The 17537-nt window shown below is 41.2% G+C and overlaps 1 protein-coding gene across 1 annotated transcript in view; it reads right to left on the reverse strand.

Annotated features, from left to right (window-relative positions):
* The window catches only part of GLRA3 (glycine receptor alpha 3), a 142814-nt gene extending 132949 nt beyond the window's left edge, over positions 1-9865 (reverse strand). Inside the window, exon 1 of the mRNA XM_073340081.1 lies at positions 9691-9865. Within this exon, the coding sequence (XP_073196182.1) occupies positions 9691-9776 (86 nt within the window). The 5' untranslated portion in view covers positions 9777-9865. The remainder of the gene's footprint in view (positions 1-9690) is intronic.
* Between the last annotated feature and the right edge of the window lie 7672 nt (positions 9866-17537).

Raw genomic sequence — 17537 nt, forward strand, 5'->3', positions numbered from 1 at the left:
TACTTTTTCTTCTATTAAAATTCTTCTTTTAAGAATCTGAATGCTTTTTCATTGTTCTTAAGATCCAAGGGTTTGGATCTGTGTTCACCTATGCAAATTGGTGAGGATTTTTATCAAACCTTCCCCAGGATAGGGGGTGTAAGGTTTGGGAGGAATTTTTGGGGGGAAGATGTTTCCAAACAGGCTGTTTCCCAGTTATGTACCTGTTAGACGTTTGGTGGTGGCAGCGATAAAGTCCAAGGGCAAAAGGTAAAATAATTTGTATCTTGGGGAAGTTTTAACCTAAGCTGGTAAAAGTAAGCTTAGGAGGTTTTCATGCAGGTCCCCACATCTGTACCCTAAAGTTCAGAGTGGGAAAGGAACCCTGACAGCACTAGAGAAGGAATCTCAGCCCGCCCCACATAGAAGGGAGAGGCAATTTTGGGTGAGCTGGGAGCCCTGCCACAGGACCACAATTAAGATCAGGATCCAGTGCCTCAGAAACCATATGCAGGGAGCGCAGTGAGATTACCATTCCATTCCAGCTCCCAGGCTGGAATAGCAACTGCAAAGAACTTCACTATAGTCTCAGGTTCTCCCCATGGGCTGTGAAGGTGAATTCTATCTTCCCAATCCCATTATCAAAGTCATTTTACTTGAGCTTTGTGGGTGGATGAATTACTTTCACCCAAGGGGATCAGCACAGCAAAATGAGCTAATATAGCCTAACGAGTGAAGGGAGAGGGAAAGAAATACTAAATAGTACCCATTAGGAAGTAGGAGGAGAGGAATTAAATTAATTATGACTTAAAAATGGCTGACATATCAAACTCCTTTTTTAAATTAACATAAAAATACAGAAAAAAATTTGGACAAGTAGAGAGCCATGAAGAGTAGTTATGGGAATACTGTACTTGGAAAGTATGAGCAGGTGCAAATCAGCCAGCTTGGATGACATGCATTGCAGGGTGTTAAGGGAATGAACTGATTAACTTACCAAATCAATGTTAATTATTTCTGAAAAGTCACAGAGAACTGGGGAGGTACCAGAAGACTGGGAAAAAAAAGCAGATATGGCATCAATCTTGGGCAGGGGGAGTGGGGATACAATTACAAATTGAATGAAGGAGATCGAATATATTTGGATTTTGGTAAAGAATGTAATGTATTTTCACAAAATCTTGCAAAAATTAAATTTGTATGATCCTGAATACGTGTAGACCTAGCCAGAACCAAGAATGAAAGCAGAAGGAAGAAAACAGGGGTTAACAATGGACAAACTGTACATTCAAAGTGGCCTTGTAGATAATATGTAGTTGGTAGATAAAGAATAGTAAGAAAGAAGAGAATGTATGACAGCTTATAGCTGTGGCCTTGCATGTATTACAGCATAGGAACAGCTCATGATCTAGATGGGGATTGCCTACAAAACCTTGGACCAATCAGAGTGCCTGATTTGATGTAGACTGGAATGCGCATGTGGTAGCGTGTTTCAGAATATGTACAAAAAAGGCTGTCAGCCTCCTTGCTGCAAACCCCATCTCTGGCTCACAGCTGGGGCTGTCACCCCGGGACAGGGAGCTCCCGCTATTGCAGCCTGACTGCCCCCCAGGCTCTCCAGTGCCAGCTCTGAGCTAGGCTGCCCCACAGGCTCCTTGCTCCAAATCTGGCTGCTGCCCAGGTCAAAGCTGGGATCCCAGTTGGTAGCATGGCTCAGAGCAGGGAGCCAGAGTCCAGTCGGCAGCCTTGAGGAGCTCCACCCAGAGGTGAGAGCCTGTGTTCTCAGCCCCCCTCACCCCCCCACACTGCCCCTATTAAGTCGGTGGAAGCGCTCCTGGTGAGGACACGTACCACAGACAGAAAGGGTAGTGTGGACAGGACAAACTGCAGTAATTACTGCAATGGCTGTATGTTGACTTTACAAACAGGTCAAATTAAGTTAAGTATACAGGGGTGCTGGAACAATTTTTATAGTGGGGGTGCTGAGAGCCATTGAACCAAACTCTAAACTGTGTATGTAATAGAAACCACTTCAAGCCCTTGCTATAGCTTTGCAGTATGCCAGTAAAGAAAATTGAGGGACAAACCTGGAGCCAAACTGAGTCCTAAGGAACCAGGAGGTTGAGGTCTCAGGAAAATTCCAATAATATGAATACTACCTGGTAGGCTGAATGATTATAATCATTGGACAATGATAAATGGGTAAGTATTGGACTAGAGGGAAGATGCCGAGATCAGTGTTAGGTCCCATCTTCTTTAACATATTCATTAATATTTTTAAAGAAGTGGTAGCAGCACCTGATTGAAATGCACAGATACAACTAGGTTTCCATTGATTTGTAGATAATTCAAATTTTCCAGGAATTGTCACACTTCCTTTTTATTAACCATTTTACAGTCTTATCTTTTGCTCCATCTGTTCAATTTATGCTTTTTTACATTTGTGCCCAATTGAAGTCTCAGTGTCTCATTGCTTCTCATTTCCTGTTACATGGGCTATCCGAATAAAGCTATATTGGATAGGTTTTCTTCTCTGTGTGTGTTCTTTCCAAAAACCAACATAAAAGTCTTATAGTATGCAACATCATCTTAAGGCCAAGGTCAAGTTAGTGCTTCAGGATACTGCTCAGAGTGACAGGATTCATGCCAGATACTGACAGAAACCAGAATTTCTAATGTATGCACTGAAGCATTTCCCTTAACTGAATAAGTCAGTGAAAATAATGCTAAGGTTAATAAATGATGCTGCTAGCCTTTCATGTTTCCAGTGAAATTGGTCCACAGAACCACACATACATACAAACACACACCATATCTCAATGGTGTTTAAAATTTCCTCCAGATACATGGCTTTACTTTGCTTTCCTGATCTTGCTTGTGTTACCATCTTACATCTACTGTCCTTTCAATTGTCAGCTCACTTTTCTCTGATTCATACTGGGAAGTTAATCAATGAGAATGTGCTGGATGCAGGGATTATCAGGCCCAAGTGCATTCTTGGCTGTTTCATATGCAGGATGCTTCACCTCCTGAAGGCTATGAAAAGGGTGACAGAAAAGGGCATTTGCCCACCTACACTCTGTCTGCAGTTACTTTGTAGAGAAGCCTCCTGTTTGAAAATCTGAGCAAGCATTTTTGTGAGTACAGTTGAACTACAAGTGAAAATCTGAGCACTATCACCTCCAAAGGCTTGATGTGCTCCTACAATTTATTTGTATTGGCTCAGCATTGTTATTATAGTTCTTCCCATTATAAAATGACATGTTTTAGCCTATTATTACCAGCAAGTCACCACTTTTCATCATTTTACTTCTGTCTAGTGGGGCACCTTTAGGCCGCTGGTTCCTTGGTCACTAAATTAAATTTAGGTAGCTCCTGAGGATGGTGCATCTTTCAGTCCACAACCACCTAGAGCATGGAAACGCCTGTCCTGATTGTAACCAACGACAATGCAATTTTAAAACAATTATATTAAAAACCTGAAAGGAAATAATATGTAAGCTGTTTTGATGCTTTGCAATAATCAAGGTCTTTTGTACTCCACAGTGTGCTAGACCTAAATTCCCTGGAAGGTCCCTGGATTCTATAGATGGGAATCTACAGAATCTGCTGGGGCAAATTGGAAAAGAGTGTTTTTTAAAAATATAAAATAAATTTATCACCTTAAGAGGCAGCTTGTGATTGGGATAAGCACATTTGCTGGATATTTCTGCTAAATGATCATCAGTAAAACAGTTATGGGTGACATTTCTAATGTCATCTTAAGGTTTAAGAGTAAGCAACCAATTTAAATGAAATTCACACCTCTGAGAGCTACTCTGTCAGGCTTTCTGTAATCTGTGCAAGAGAACACTATTACAGTTTAGGCTTGGTTCATGTTTCTAAGGTTACCTTGAGAGCAGGACACATTTTTTTTAAATAAAAGCTGAAGTTTTGGAGTTCAATTCTCTACTAGGAAGGGGATTCCACAGAAAAGTGCAGGCTGTTAAATTTCAGAATACAAAAGGCCCTATCAACAGTAAGTGGCATATTTATTTAACATAGAATCATAGAATATCAGGGTCGGAAGGGACCTCAGGAGGTCATCTAGTCCAACCCCCTGCTCAAAGCAGGACCAATCCCCAATTTTTGCCCCAGATTCCTAAATGGCCCCCTCAAAGATTGAACTCACAACCCTGCATTTAGCAGGCCAATGCTCAAACCACTGAGCTATCCCTCCCCCCATAAATATGCTAATGTATTTTTAAAAGTGTGTTAAGTATTCACTGTAAATTGTGAGATTGTGTCACTTGTGACACAGATCAATATTCTTGTAAATGTACATGGGATGCATTCCGATATCTAAGAAAGTGTTTTTAAATAAGAGCATTTAAATAATATATTCCAAAATTAGTTGAACAACAAGAGACTTGATCTCTCACCTGTTTTAATCTAAGTTTAACTCTATTGATTTAAATGGCATTTCCTCTAATTTTCATCAGTGCAAATGAGATCATAATCAGGCCCGACACGTCTGGACCTTTCTAATTTAGGAGAACAATCATTACATTTTTCTTCAAAAAGAATCACAGTATTCCTCTTATTATTGTTTGTATCAGTTAGGTAGGAATGAAATAGGAAATATTGAGAAGAACAGCATTAGCACAGCAAGAATTAAAAGGTGCATGTTAATTTAAATTTCATTGTAATTTTAATTTAGTTTTCCCATATATTACTGTACAAACATATTTCTTCCTTCTGCTTTATAACAAAAACAAAGGTAGGATCTCAAGAAAGCAGTTTCTTTACAAGTTTATTTTAAGAAATGAGGAACAGCAGATGAAATCCTGCCGTCAGTGAAGTGAATGGCAAATAGCAAGCCACTGACTTGAATGGGGGCAGAATTTTACCTGGCATATTTAAATTACCGTGTTCATTGATAATTAAAGTCCTCTCTTTTTCTTTGTTTTGTAAACTACAAGGCAATCCACCCACATAGGGAGTCCAATTGCTCTGCCTCTGTGTCATTGTCACTTGTCCAGTAGGATCTAGAATGAGATATTTTCAAAGGAGAGACTAGCTTCTGGTTGCTACAGACTAGGGTTGGAGATGAAAGGCTCTGTACTTCATTACCCTGAACTATTAAATTTCCATTTCTCTGCCCCCAACACAGGCACATCTGTTATGATTTTAATAAATTCATTCATTGAGTTTGCAATACGTGGATCTTTAATTGCTGCTTTATAAACATCAAAGGTGTCATTCTTTGCTTCTTAAACAGCTACTGAGGCCTTACAGGCAATTCTGATGGCATCTCATATTATATGAACTATTTTCTTGTATTCTACTTGGCATTTTTTAAACTACTAAGGCTATTTGCATGAAGAAAGGTTTGTTGGTGCTGCCATTATTACTCATCTGAAGTCATACTTCTCCATAACATAAGACTAATCCCCACAGTGGTTAACTATAGGCCCAGTCACCCCTCTGGGATATTTAGCAAAAGGCACTCTCTCTGCATAGATCCTGCTCTCTAGTACAGTCAGGGACTTCCATGGTATGATTCCTCCTCAGAGAAAAGAAGAAGGGGTTAGTGAACAGGTTGAGGGAGGAGTGGATAGGCAAGAGGTGATACTAATCTTCCTGCTCCCTTTCCGGAGGTCACTTGAGAAGTATAATAAGTGAGAAGCTATACTACATTTTCACAGCTCCGTCCCTTCACTCCAGATAATGTGAATAGCTATCATCTCCCCTTTAAGGAGACCTCGGAGAAAGGAACAGTTATGGGTGTCCTGTTAGGGGCTTCAGTGGAGCCACTCTGTTAACAAGCAAAGGCCAGAGCTACTACAGAGTGTCCAGACTCTACACAGGTGATTTTGATCTCCTCCTGATCTCATGGGATCCATTCAGATGCACAGCCATTTTGACTAATCCCTATTAACTGTGAAGGGCAAATTCTGCTCCCTGGTAGAACAGGGAGAATTCTCCACAGGAGACCCTCATAAATACTTCTTCCCCTTCAAATCTCTCCTCAGGCATTCCCTGTGGAAGTGGGCAGTCTGGACTTCTAGTATTATCAAGGGTTCTGATTTTATTTTTAGATAAGTAGCAGGAGCAGATATAGTCCTAAACAGAGATTCTACTTTACTCTACTTACATGTGGTGACTCAGGGCATTTTACACTAAACAATAATATTACAGAAAAAAAATAAAAAATAAAAAGGGAGTACTTAGTTTAGACTTAAAAATTGAGAATTTCTAATTTCCTGAGTTTGAGAAGCAATTTCCAGAGAGGTGTAAACAGAAAAAGCCTTGATTCATAAAGATAACAGCCCTGTTGCAACGATTGTCATGAGTTGCTAATGGAACACTGAAAGAACAATTCTGAAATACATGAAAGGCCCAGTCCCTAAAGAAATTGTTTAAATGATAAGCAGAATTTGAAAATCTATGAAGAAATCTACTGAAAGCTCATGTAAAGATTTTTAGAGAAGTTGAGTGTATATTTAAAGAGTCTTGCTGCTGAGTTCAAAATGAGCTTGAGTGTGTTGATTTGTTTATAAATAAGACCACTAAACAAGGAGTTTAAAGTAGTCCCATCTTATAACTTTCATACAATAATAAACAAGGACAGAAACACATGGAAGATATGAAAGCAGAATTGTCTCTAAACTGAATGCTCTTCAAAATGTATACAAAATAATAGTGCTGCATATCTTTTTTCTCAAGTTCCATAAACTACTGTCAGAAGTAGAAGACCTAAAATACACCATTATACACCAACTGTATTGTTATAATAATACACAGAAATAGTTATACCAAATTTCTATTATGAAAATAAGGTTGATTTACTCTTCTATCTGCAAAATAGCTTTCAGATGTCAGCTTATATAAAATAGTTATCATACAAGAGTCTATTTTTTTCATATTTCTGATTTCAAGGGACTTGAAAATGGGATGGAAAATTATTTCTTTCCATAAAGAAATCAGATGTCTTCTCTTTTACAAAATATACCAGAATGTGGACCTTCAGCATCTAACTGATGAGAATAACAAGCTTGCATTTAAATAGATCATCTTAAAAAGGAGATTTTTCTTAATTTGGCATGTACTGAAAATATCAGTTTTACCCTTCTCAGAGATGGCATCTAAATAACATGCAGATATAGTACTATCACAAGGTAAGACATTTAAGTTGCTTCTACTGGAGCACTTAACTTAACCTCTCCCTACCCCCGCCTAGAAAAAAAAATCCCACAAAAATTCAATTGAGGTAAGAAAAGTTAATCTCTAATATGGTTTAAAAAATGAGAACCTTTGTGTCATATCTGGAACAAGTGAAATCATTTAGGGGTCAGTTGTGCTTAGAAGGCACAGTTCTTCAATAAAAGTACTGTATAAGACCCCATTCCAGTGGATCTCTATAAGTGATTGTCTCTCAAAGGGAAGACAACATGGTAGCAGTTTACCCCCCATCTGCCCAGATGTAAATGATTACACGAGGTGCAAAGCAGGGGAGAACTGGTCTCAATGACTTCCAGAAAGCAAAACATCCGTGTCAACATTTTAACAGGTTTCATGCATCCGATGAAGTGAGCTGTAGAGCACGAAAGCTTATGCTCAAATAAATTGGTTAGTCTCTAAGGTGCCACAAGTACTCCTTTTCTTTTTGGGAACATTTTAACACACCCTCATTTGGACTTGGTGAACTGGGCTGGTCTATATCCTTTTGGGATGGCTTGTGATGCTAATAGCTCAAGTCAAGAGCAGTCTTTGTATTCCAGAGTGCATAAGGGCTGCAAATTTGCCCTGCCCCTGACTGGGAAATAAAAACTAGAACCTTCCTATGCACTCCCACCTCCTAACTGCCTTCACAGCAGCCATACACAACATAGCTTCTAGATTTTTGTGCATAATGACCATGGCTATTCTTAAAAATGATCATTTAGATGAACAACCCTGCTATTATGAAAACATTTTTGTTGCTTTAAAATGGAAAAAAAGTATACACATGTAATGCAAAGATGTCACTCTACAATCTGAACTTAAATATGAGTTAACTTGCTTGAGTAATGTTTTCTGATCTGATGCTATAAAAGAGTTATCTGCCTTCCAAAAACATATTTATTTTCTTTGTAAATAACATATGTTTTATATTATTAAATAAAGAGTTGGTTGTTCATTCAGTAGTATACTGACATTTAGATAAATGTCAAGGAAATGATGATCTATTATTAACCTTGAAATACAATAACTGATAGTACATTTCTACTTATAATTATATTTCATTCAGTATATTACAGCCCATATGGGTCCATCCTCCTACTCCATACATTAAATATTAAAAACTACAAGAAATTGTACACTCTCTACTGCTCACTCTCCCACACAACACCAAATAATCCCACTTCATGTGACCCAGTTTCTTAAAATCTGTTCCTGTTTGCAAAGGTAAAGTAAGATTACAATAAATACTACTACATTCTACGTGTTGATTCAATTAACCTAAAACTACCTAAAATGAACATATATTCACCATCACCACTGCCTAGTGCTATACATACATATACATAGTTGTGTGTTTATAAATAATCCCTCTGCATGTTATCACAAGAGACTCTAGTAACCTATGTATTACATTTTTTAATTCCTTCCCACATCTTTGAAAAAAAAAGTAAGGATATGACACTCATTAATACCCTGCCTCTGTGTTATGTAAGTTGTATGTATTTATGCTTTATTTTTATTGCTGTACAAAACTAACCTTCACATATTTCTGACCGGTTTAATTCTAGCAGAATATTCTAGCAAAAAAACATTAAAAGGGTGACCTCGAATTCTGCTTTTTAAATGTCTATAGTGTGGGGACTTTTGTTTGCTTATGCGTTTGCTTGCCTTTTAAAATAAATACAGAGATTAATGGAAGAGGGAGTCTAGTTTGTTCCAGAATGTAACCACCACACTTAGAGAACTTGAGAAAAAGAATATTTGTGTATCTTATTAGTTGATCTGAGAAAAGTGTGCTGGGCAATAGTGAAAACACCTTGTGCACTAGGATGTCCTCTAATCTTTTCTGCTCAACTCTTGATTTATTGTTCTGTCTGTATCATACACTACACAAATTTTAGAAAGCCCAGCTGCATAGTACACCAAGTAGGTAAACATCCTGGAAGTAATTCTCGAATCAGTTTCCTCTCTCCACCTGGCTATCATTGTTCCTGTTTCTGCATGAAAGTTTCATGACCTCATAAAGTCCCCAAATTAGATACCCTATACTAATTAAAATAAAATAGTAGTAACTGAAATCAAATGTATTCCAAACTCTGAATAAACTTCGTGGAACTTTATATATAGCTCTAAACTGAAGAATTTTAAAGAGGTAAGTGTAGCATTTTCCATTTAAAAAGAAAGAATGTAACAAAACAGAAGCTAACTGGCCAACTGTGCAAGGGGAAACCCCAGCTCTAAATAAAACAAGGCACCTTACATTGTAAAATGAAACTGAAATCCAGCGTCACTCCAGTATCTTAAAGTTACCTCAGACACAGATCCCATACATTTAATTGTCACTGACAATGAGAAGGCTATTGAAGGCTAGACATTTGTGGCGAGTAGGACTGGAGAGACAGCAACAACTGTGCATCATCCATGAGTCCCAAGCATTTCAGCTGTGCAAGAAAAAACGCTGGGGGCACGTTTGTGATCTCCGTTTCCCACCCTGGAGGGACTCACCTGAGCAGAACTGCAGCTTCCCACAGATAAAATCCCGAAACAGCTGCACGAAGGTATCTAACCTTGGCCATGTTACTACGAGGCATTCACAACCTCCAGAGCAGACGTTTCCGAGTCATGGAAGATCCAGAAAGAGTGCCAAGGAAATTTGCTCAGTCTTGGGAGCTGTTGGAGGAAACTGCCGGGACGTCAGCACCCTGGAGAGCTCCCTGCGGCAGTGCTGCACCTGTAATCCCACTGGCAGGGAAGTTTTAGTCTGGGGTTAGTTATTCACCGGCGCCTGGCACTTGGCCGAACATTTTCTGGTGGTGGCGCGGCTGGGAACCAGCTCGGTAGGGTTTGTATTTTTCATTTAAAGAAAACGACTGTTCCAAAAGGGGAAGATCAGGCAGAGCAGAGGCGGCAGCGTGCGCTCAGCTTCCCTTCCTCCCTCCGGCTCCTGCTAGCCGCCAGAACCCAGCTCTCCACATTCCTGAGCAACTGGAACGCTAGGACCAGCTGAGAGAGGGAGGGAGGGCGGAGACCAAGCCCAGGCAATGGGCTGCCCACAGCCACTCAGGGGAGCTCCCAGACAGACTGACAGCCGGGCTAAGCAGCACTGCAACAGAAGGGGGTGGATGGGGGAAGAGAGGAGGTTGATCCCTCAGACCTGTGTGTGTGTGTGTGTGCTGGGGGGGGGGGGAGCTGATGTTTCAGGGGGTGGCGGTGGACAGGGAGAGGATCCCCTAGAAGGAGATGTCTGGCGGCGGGGGGTGGGGGTTGACCCTGAGGAAGAGGATGAGGGACTGGTCCCACAAGAGGGAATGTGGGGGTGGTGATCCTTCAAAAGCGGATCTGATGTGGGGAGCAGTTAGTCCAGCCAGGAATGGGGTGGGCCATTCCCCCGCCCCGTTGTTCTTTCACCTCCTTTGCATTCACTACGAGTATGAGGACGGAGCCATCTGTCCAAGCTGCTGTCAGAGCCCTCCTCAGATTAAACGCTGGTAAAAGAGCTGCTGCCTAGCCGTGCCCCTCTGCCCGGCGTTGGTGGGGCGGAGGGGAGAGGGGCGTGCAGGGGGCGGGGCGTGCAGAGGAGGGCGGTGTCCCAGGGGCTTGGGAGGGGGAGTTGTGTGTGTTCGGGGGATTGCGGTGAGGTTGGGGGACGGGCAGGAGTGTCCGGGGACGGGCAGGGCATTGAGCGCTGGGCAGGGCGAGTGGCCCATTGCGGGAATGGGCGTTGAGCTGTGCGCTGGGGGCAGTGGCTCTCCGGTGGCTGGGAAGAGCTGTCCGTGGTAGTTTCCGCCTTCAAAGGCGCAACCACTGAGGAGATGGGGAATCATGTCGCCCCGGTCCCTTTTCATCCCAGCTGATGAGATGGGGTGAGAGGGAGCCTGGAGAGGGGGAGTTCGGAAGGGAAGAGCGCTCTTGAGCCAGGAGGTGTTGAGAGCTTCAGTCTGGGGAAAGGGTCTGGGGAAAGCGGGGCGAGCGAGGGAGAGACAGGTGGGGGCAGAGAGGGAGTGAGAGAAGAGCGGGCTGAAGGAGAAGGAGCGAATGGCGAGTAAAGGGCGCTGCGAACATCTGTGGCTGTGAATGAACCTCCGTGCGGGACTGGGGAGGGGGGGGGGGGAGATACCGGTGCGGGTGGGGAGGCAAAACGAGAAGGAACCTTAGACGAGGGGAGGCTGCCCGTGTTGGGGCTGGGAGAGGGTGTGTGTGTGTGTGTGCGCGCGAGCGAGCGTGCCCTTTGTGTGTGTGTGTGTGTGGGGGGGGGGGTCTCTGTAGCAAGCTCAGTCTGGACCGGGGCGAGGGGGAAGCCCTGCAATCGTACTCGCGGATGTATTTTGGGGAGGGCAAGGAGCTTGTCTGAGCAGGTTTTGGGGGAGCCTGCTTGTGCTGGTGCATGTGTGAGTGAGGGGGGGCGGCAGTGTGTGCAAGAGGCAGGTGTTGGGGGATAAGACAGGCGAGTGGGTTTGCTCTGGTGTGGGGAGGAGGCAGGACAAGGTGAAGGAGGAGGCAATACAGCAGGCGTGAGGGAGAGCAGAAAGGGGGAAAGGGTGCCAGAGAGGCGAGGGAAGGAAAATGGGCGAAGGAAGAAGAGATCAGCGCATAAGAAACGGGGGGAGGGAGGACACACAATATAGAAAAATTATATGGGGGAGGGAATAGACTGAAAATGACAGAAGAGAAGATAAGGTAGTAAAGGAAATGGGGGGGGGGGGGGATAAAGGGAAAGAAGAGATTGAACCGCAGCTATGAAGGAGATAAGACCAGTTTGTACTTACTAGAAAGGATAGGTACAAAATGATGGATTAACCACATTTTAGTTACATTGTTAAAAGAGGGATAAGATAAAATGTGCTGTTCGGCCATACATCCTCCTTGTTCTATTTCTGTGGTTGCACCTGTGCCTACTTTTGCTTTCACCGCTGCAGCTGCCCCAGCAGGCACCATTACATAGTAATACCTCCGACCTCATTTTCTAGAACTGATGTGTCTCTCTCCACACCCACACATTCTTCGAGTTAGATGCATTGTTGGGGGGCACGCCAGAATGTCATCTGCTTAAACTGACCCTTCCCCCCAGGTTTTCTTTAAAATGTAACAGTTAAATACGAGAGTGGAGGAGCAAGAAGATCGGGGGTTCTCTAGCATGAACACACCAAAATTTTAGTCAGTGCTAAAATAATTGCTTTGCTTCTTAATGCTAAGGAAACTTCCTTTTCTTCCAAGGTCTGTTCTGGAATTAACGGGATGTATTGAATTAAGGTGTAAAGTGCATGCACTATATTTTCAGAACAGTCACGTTTGACTTTTTTCTTAATATAAGCATTTAGTGAAGCTCTTTCTCATTGGTACTGTTTAGCTTTACAACCCTGTGCACTTCCACACTTAAATTGCCCTACTTTCCCCCAAGGGATTCAGGAAGATGCATTTTTCTTATAACACTATTTATAACTATTACCACAATGGGATCTCTAGTATCAATGGTTCTATACATGAGAAGTACATTAAGTATGCATAGTTCAAATTCATAAACATGACAGGAGGGACACATACATTCTAATATGGTTTAAACCGTAACTTCTGTATTTCACCATTTGCTTTACTGAATATAAACTTTAGATACTATGCATCAACTGTTTTTTATGAATCTCAGAGCTTATGAAAGTTGTCACATTGATACTGTTGAATACTGAAATCTTCTCCTTAGTCACAAAAGAGACATAGTATAGGGAGTGACAGTATAATCTTCCCCACACCACAATGTTACTCAGCACTGCTCTATAGCCACAGCCTACCTTTGGTGAAAGGAGAATTCAGTGTCAAAGTTTGTTCAGTTCTTGGACTTTTTCCTAAAGGGATATGTATTTGTGGTGGTTTTTATCTATGTAATTACGTATAGGGCCCTCGTGATTATAGTATCTTAGTGTCTCCAAAATTATTTTTAAATAACAATGAACAGGACTTTCTTCTTTTTCTGCCTGCAGGAATAGCTTAGCAGGTTGTCAGCATTTTTCTTTTTTCCATCTTCTTCTTCCTGAATTGGCAACTGGTTAAACGATAGGAAACAAAGGGTAGGAATAAATGGTCAGTTTCATAATGGAGAGAGGTAAATAGTGGTGTCCTCCAGGGGTCTGTATTGGGACAAGTCCTATTCAACATATTCATAAATGATAGCAGATGACAGAACGAGGAGTAATGGTCTCAAGTTGCAGTGGGGGAGGTTTAGATTGGATATTAGGAAAAACTTTTTCACTAAGAGGGTGGTGAAACACTGGAATGCGTTACCTAGGGAGGTGGTAGAATCTCCTTCCTTAGAGGTTTTTAAGGTCAGGCTTGACAAAGCCCTGGCTGGGATGATTTAACTGGGAATTGGTCCTGCTTTGAGCAGGGGGTTGGACTAGATGACCTTCTGGGGTCCCTTCCAACCCTGATATTCTATGATTCTATGATTCTATGATCTGGAAAAGGGGGTAAATAATGAGGTGGCACAATTTGCAGATGATACAGAACTACTCAAGATAGTTAAGTCCCAAGCAGACTGTGAAGAGCTACAAAAGGATCTCACAAAACTTGGCACAAAATGGCATATGAAATTCAACATTGATAAATGCAAAGTAATGCACATTGGAAAACATAATCCCAACTATATATATAAAATGATGGCATCTAAATTAGCTCAAGAAAGAGATCTTGGAATCATTGTGGATAGTTCTTTGAAACCATCCACTCAATGTGCAGCAGCAGTCAAAAAAGTGAACAAAATGTTGGGAATCATTAAGAAAGGGATAGATTATAAGAAAGAAAATATCATATGATCTCTCCATAAATCCATGGTAAGCCCACATCTTGAATACTGCATGCAGATGTGGTCCCCCCCCATCTCAAATATATATGTATTGGAATTGGAAAAGGTTCAGAAAAGGGCACAAAAATTATTAGTGGTATGGAACGGCTTTCATATGAGGCACAATTAACACGATTGGGACTTTTCAGCTTGGAAAAGAGACAACTAAGGGTGGATAATGATTGAGGTCTATAAAATCATGACTGGTGTGGAGAAAGTAAGTGTTATTTACTCCTTCTCATAATACAAGAACTAGGGGTCACCAAATCAAATTAATAGGCAGCAGGTTTAAAACAAAAAAAAAGTAGTATTTTTTTACACAACACACAGTCAACCTATGGAACTCCTTGCCAGAGGATGTTGTGAAGGCCAAGACTATAACAGGGTTAAAAAAAAACCAAGATAAATTAATGGAGGATACGTCCATCAGTGGCTATTAGCCAAGATGGGCAGGGATGGTGTCCCTAGCCTCTGTTTGCCAGAAGCTGGGAATAGGCAACAGGGAATGGATCACTTGATGATTACCTGTTCTGTTCATTCCCTCTGGGGCACCTGGTATTGGCCACTGTTCTTTCCCACCTCCCCTACATGGGAGAAGACTGTGAGTAGAGCTGTTTTGGGAAGGATACATTGAAGAAATAGGTCTTGATTTTAGGTGGTTTTTTTTAAGCACCAGCAGCTTCTCTCTAGGGAAATCTAGGAAGAACTGATGATGGTTCTTCAGTCCAAACACAGTACTAGCTATCATCCCTCTTTGGCCTACTTAAGATTCCAGTTCAACAGAGCACATAAGCAGATGCTATTCACTTCAAGAGAATTAAGTGCATGCTTTGCTGAGTCGGGTCCTAATATAGGTTTGTTCTGATAACCATGTTGTTTTTCTTGCATGTTACTGTTAGCCAGCCTACCTGTTCTTAAAGCGTAAAGCTGAGCGCTTAACAAGAATAGATTTTAAAATTTTCTACAGTGCCTTTTAATACTTCTCTGAGCTCTTTGTGTGTTGGGTTGGGTTGGATTTTTTGGGGTAGGGAGGTGAGCCTTGCCTGAATGGTCGCATGTAAACTTGACTTCTACTGTGTGTGACAAAGAATACTCCTCTCTATCAAAAATGTTTCCTGTAAATTTACATAAGCTTCAAATACATGGGATCAAAGATCATATAAGAATATTATTTTATGTAAAACATTATATTCTGGAGTGAAAGAAGGTAATATTTTTTATTAGATCAATTTCTGTTGCTGGAAGCTCTTCCTCAGTTCTGGAGAAGGTAATCAAAGTGTCTGAGTTAAATATCAGGTGGAACAGACTGTTAAGCATAAGTAGTTCACACATTCTGTAGGAGACCACTTAAAATTAAACTGAGCAATTATGGGTTAGCAGGCAGAAGGTGTTACACATTGTTGTAAAGAGCCATAAAACTGTGTCTCTCTTAAGTCCATGGATATTAGTGTGCAACACAATTACACACTACACACTACATAGATACACCTTAAGAAGGCTTTTGTGGGCATTTCGGCCCAGATCCTCAAAGGTATTTATGCATCTAAATTTGAGGATCTGAGTCTTCTTCCCTATTTTTATAAATCAGCTGTTTAATCATTGGCTAGTCTGTGCTTTTTTAGAAAAAGAAGGGGAAATTATGAACTTTCTAAAAATCAGGTTGGCTGATTGTATATTAGATAACGTAACTGTTAGGATAAAGATATTCAGGCATGTCTGCAAAGGCCTGTACTTTAAGAATTTAGGTGTATTCTTATCACTTGGCTAGTTCTAGAGGTATAAAAGAAAGAATCAAAATCACTGTCTGCTGGTGTAAGGGCCTTCTCTTACTGTGACAGTCTGAGGCCCTGTTCATAGGCTAAGGCCTTTGGCTAAGCAGCAGACGCAGCCATAAGCTAGGAAGCGAACAGTCACATCCTCACATTCCAAACTAGTCACATTGAAATAAGGTGCTATTGGGCTGTTAGGCCCTATCAGGACAGAATTGTATTCCTATCACCTCCAGAGAAAGGGAAGTGCCTAGAAAATGTAAAAGGAAACTTAGTTTGATAGCATCCTGTCTGGCAAGAACTCACTTATCAATAGCTGGGATGTGAAATCCTCACTTCTGTATTGTCTTGTCTTTATAGTTCCCACTTTGCTCTTGTTTGTATAATCTCTGTCTGGTTCTGTGATTGTTCCTGTCTGCTGTATAATTAATTTTGCTGGGTGTAAACTAATTAAGGTGGTGGGATATAATTGGTTACATAATCATGTTACAATATGTTAGGATTGGTTAGTTAAATTTCAGGAAAATGATTGGTTAAGGTATAGCGAAGCAGAACTCAAGTTTTACTATATAATCTGTAGTCAATGAGGAAGTGGGTGGGTGTGGGGGAAATGGGAACAGGGAATGGGAGTAAGGAAGTTGGAATCATGTTTGGCTAAGGGCAGGAATGGGAACAGGGACACAGGTGTAAGGCTCTGTGGTGTCAGAGCTGGGGAGGAGGAGACTAAGGAAGGAAACTGGAATCATGCTTGCTGGAAGTTCACCCCAATAAACATCGAATTGTTTGCACCTTTGGACTTCGGGTATTGTTGCTCTCTGTTCATGCGAGAAGGACCAGGGAAGTAAGTGGGTGAAGGAATAAGCCCCCTAACAGTAACATGTACATAAAAAGATTATGAGAGTATGTTCTATTAATAGCTTCAAATATAAACATCCCTTCTTCATCTCAGCATTTCTCCAGTAAGTGCTAAACTATTTATTAATGGACCACAGATTTGCATTCTATTTATATCTTTGCTTAGTTGCCTTTATATATAAGCGTACATCTTCCAACCACCATGACTAATACATAAGTATGCTGTACTTATGTATTTAACTAGGCACTTTCACAAAGGTATTTTTAAATATACACCTGTTATCTACACACCTTTACCTTGTGTTCTTTTTGCTTAGAGTGCCAAGTCTGAAACCACTGTTCTTTCTAAGTTCTGTACATCTTCCCATTACAGTGGATCTAGACTAGCCTTTCTCAACTAAAAATTCCCACTGTTACTCTCATAACTCCAAAAGTGATATTGCAAACATAGGCCATCTAGCTGAATTTTAACCTAGGGGTTAGTCTAGAGGAGTTACAGCCTCTCAGACTACTCAGAGCAGCTCTAGAGGACATGATGGTTATAACACCAGTAGCCACTTTAACCTTGTCTGCACTAGAGCATTAAATCTGGAAAAGTGGTCTCTTTCACTCCCTCCAGAATGAAATCAGCCAATACATCTCTCAGAGAAACTAGTAAAACTCTCCTAATAGCCTGAAGAGAAGTTTTCGAGCCACACACAGCTTCTTTCCCTCACCAACAGAGGTTGGTCCAATAAAAATGTTACCTCACCCATCTTGTCTCTCTGATATCCTAAGACTAACATGGCTACAACTACTATGCATACGCACAGTATGACAGTCATTTTTCAATCTACTAGATAGTCTTTATTTGTAGAGTTTATAAGGAAACAATGAGTAACATATATACAACTGGA

This window comes from Lepidochelys kempii, chromosome 4 (assembly GCF_965140285.1).
Source record: "Lepidochelys kempii isolate rLepKem1 chromosome 4, rLepKem1.hap1, whole genome shotgun sequence".
NCBI lineage: Eukaryota > Metazoa > Chordata > Testudines > Cheloniidae > Lepidochelys > Lepidochelys kempii.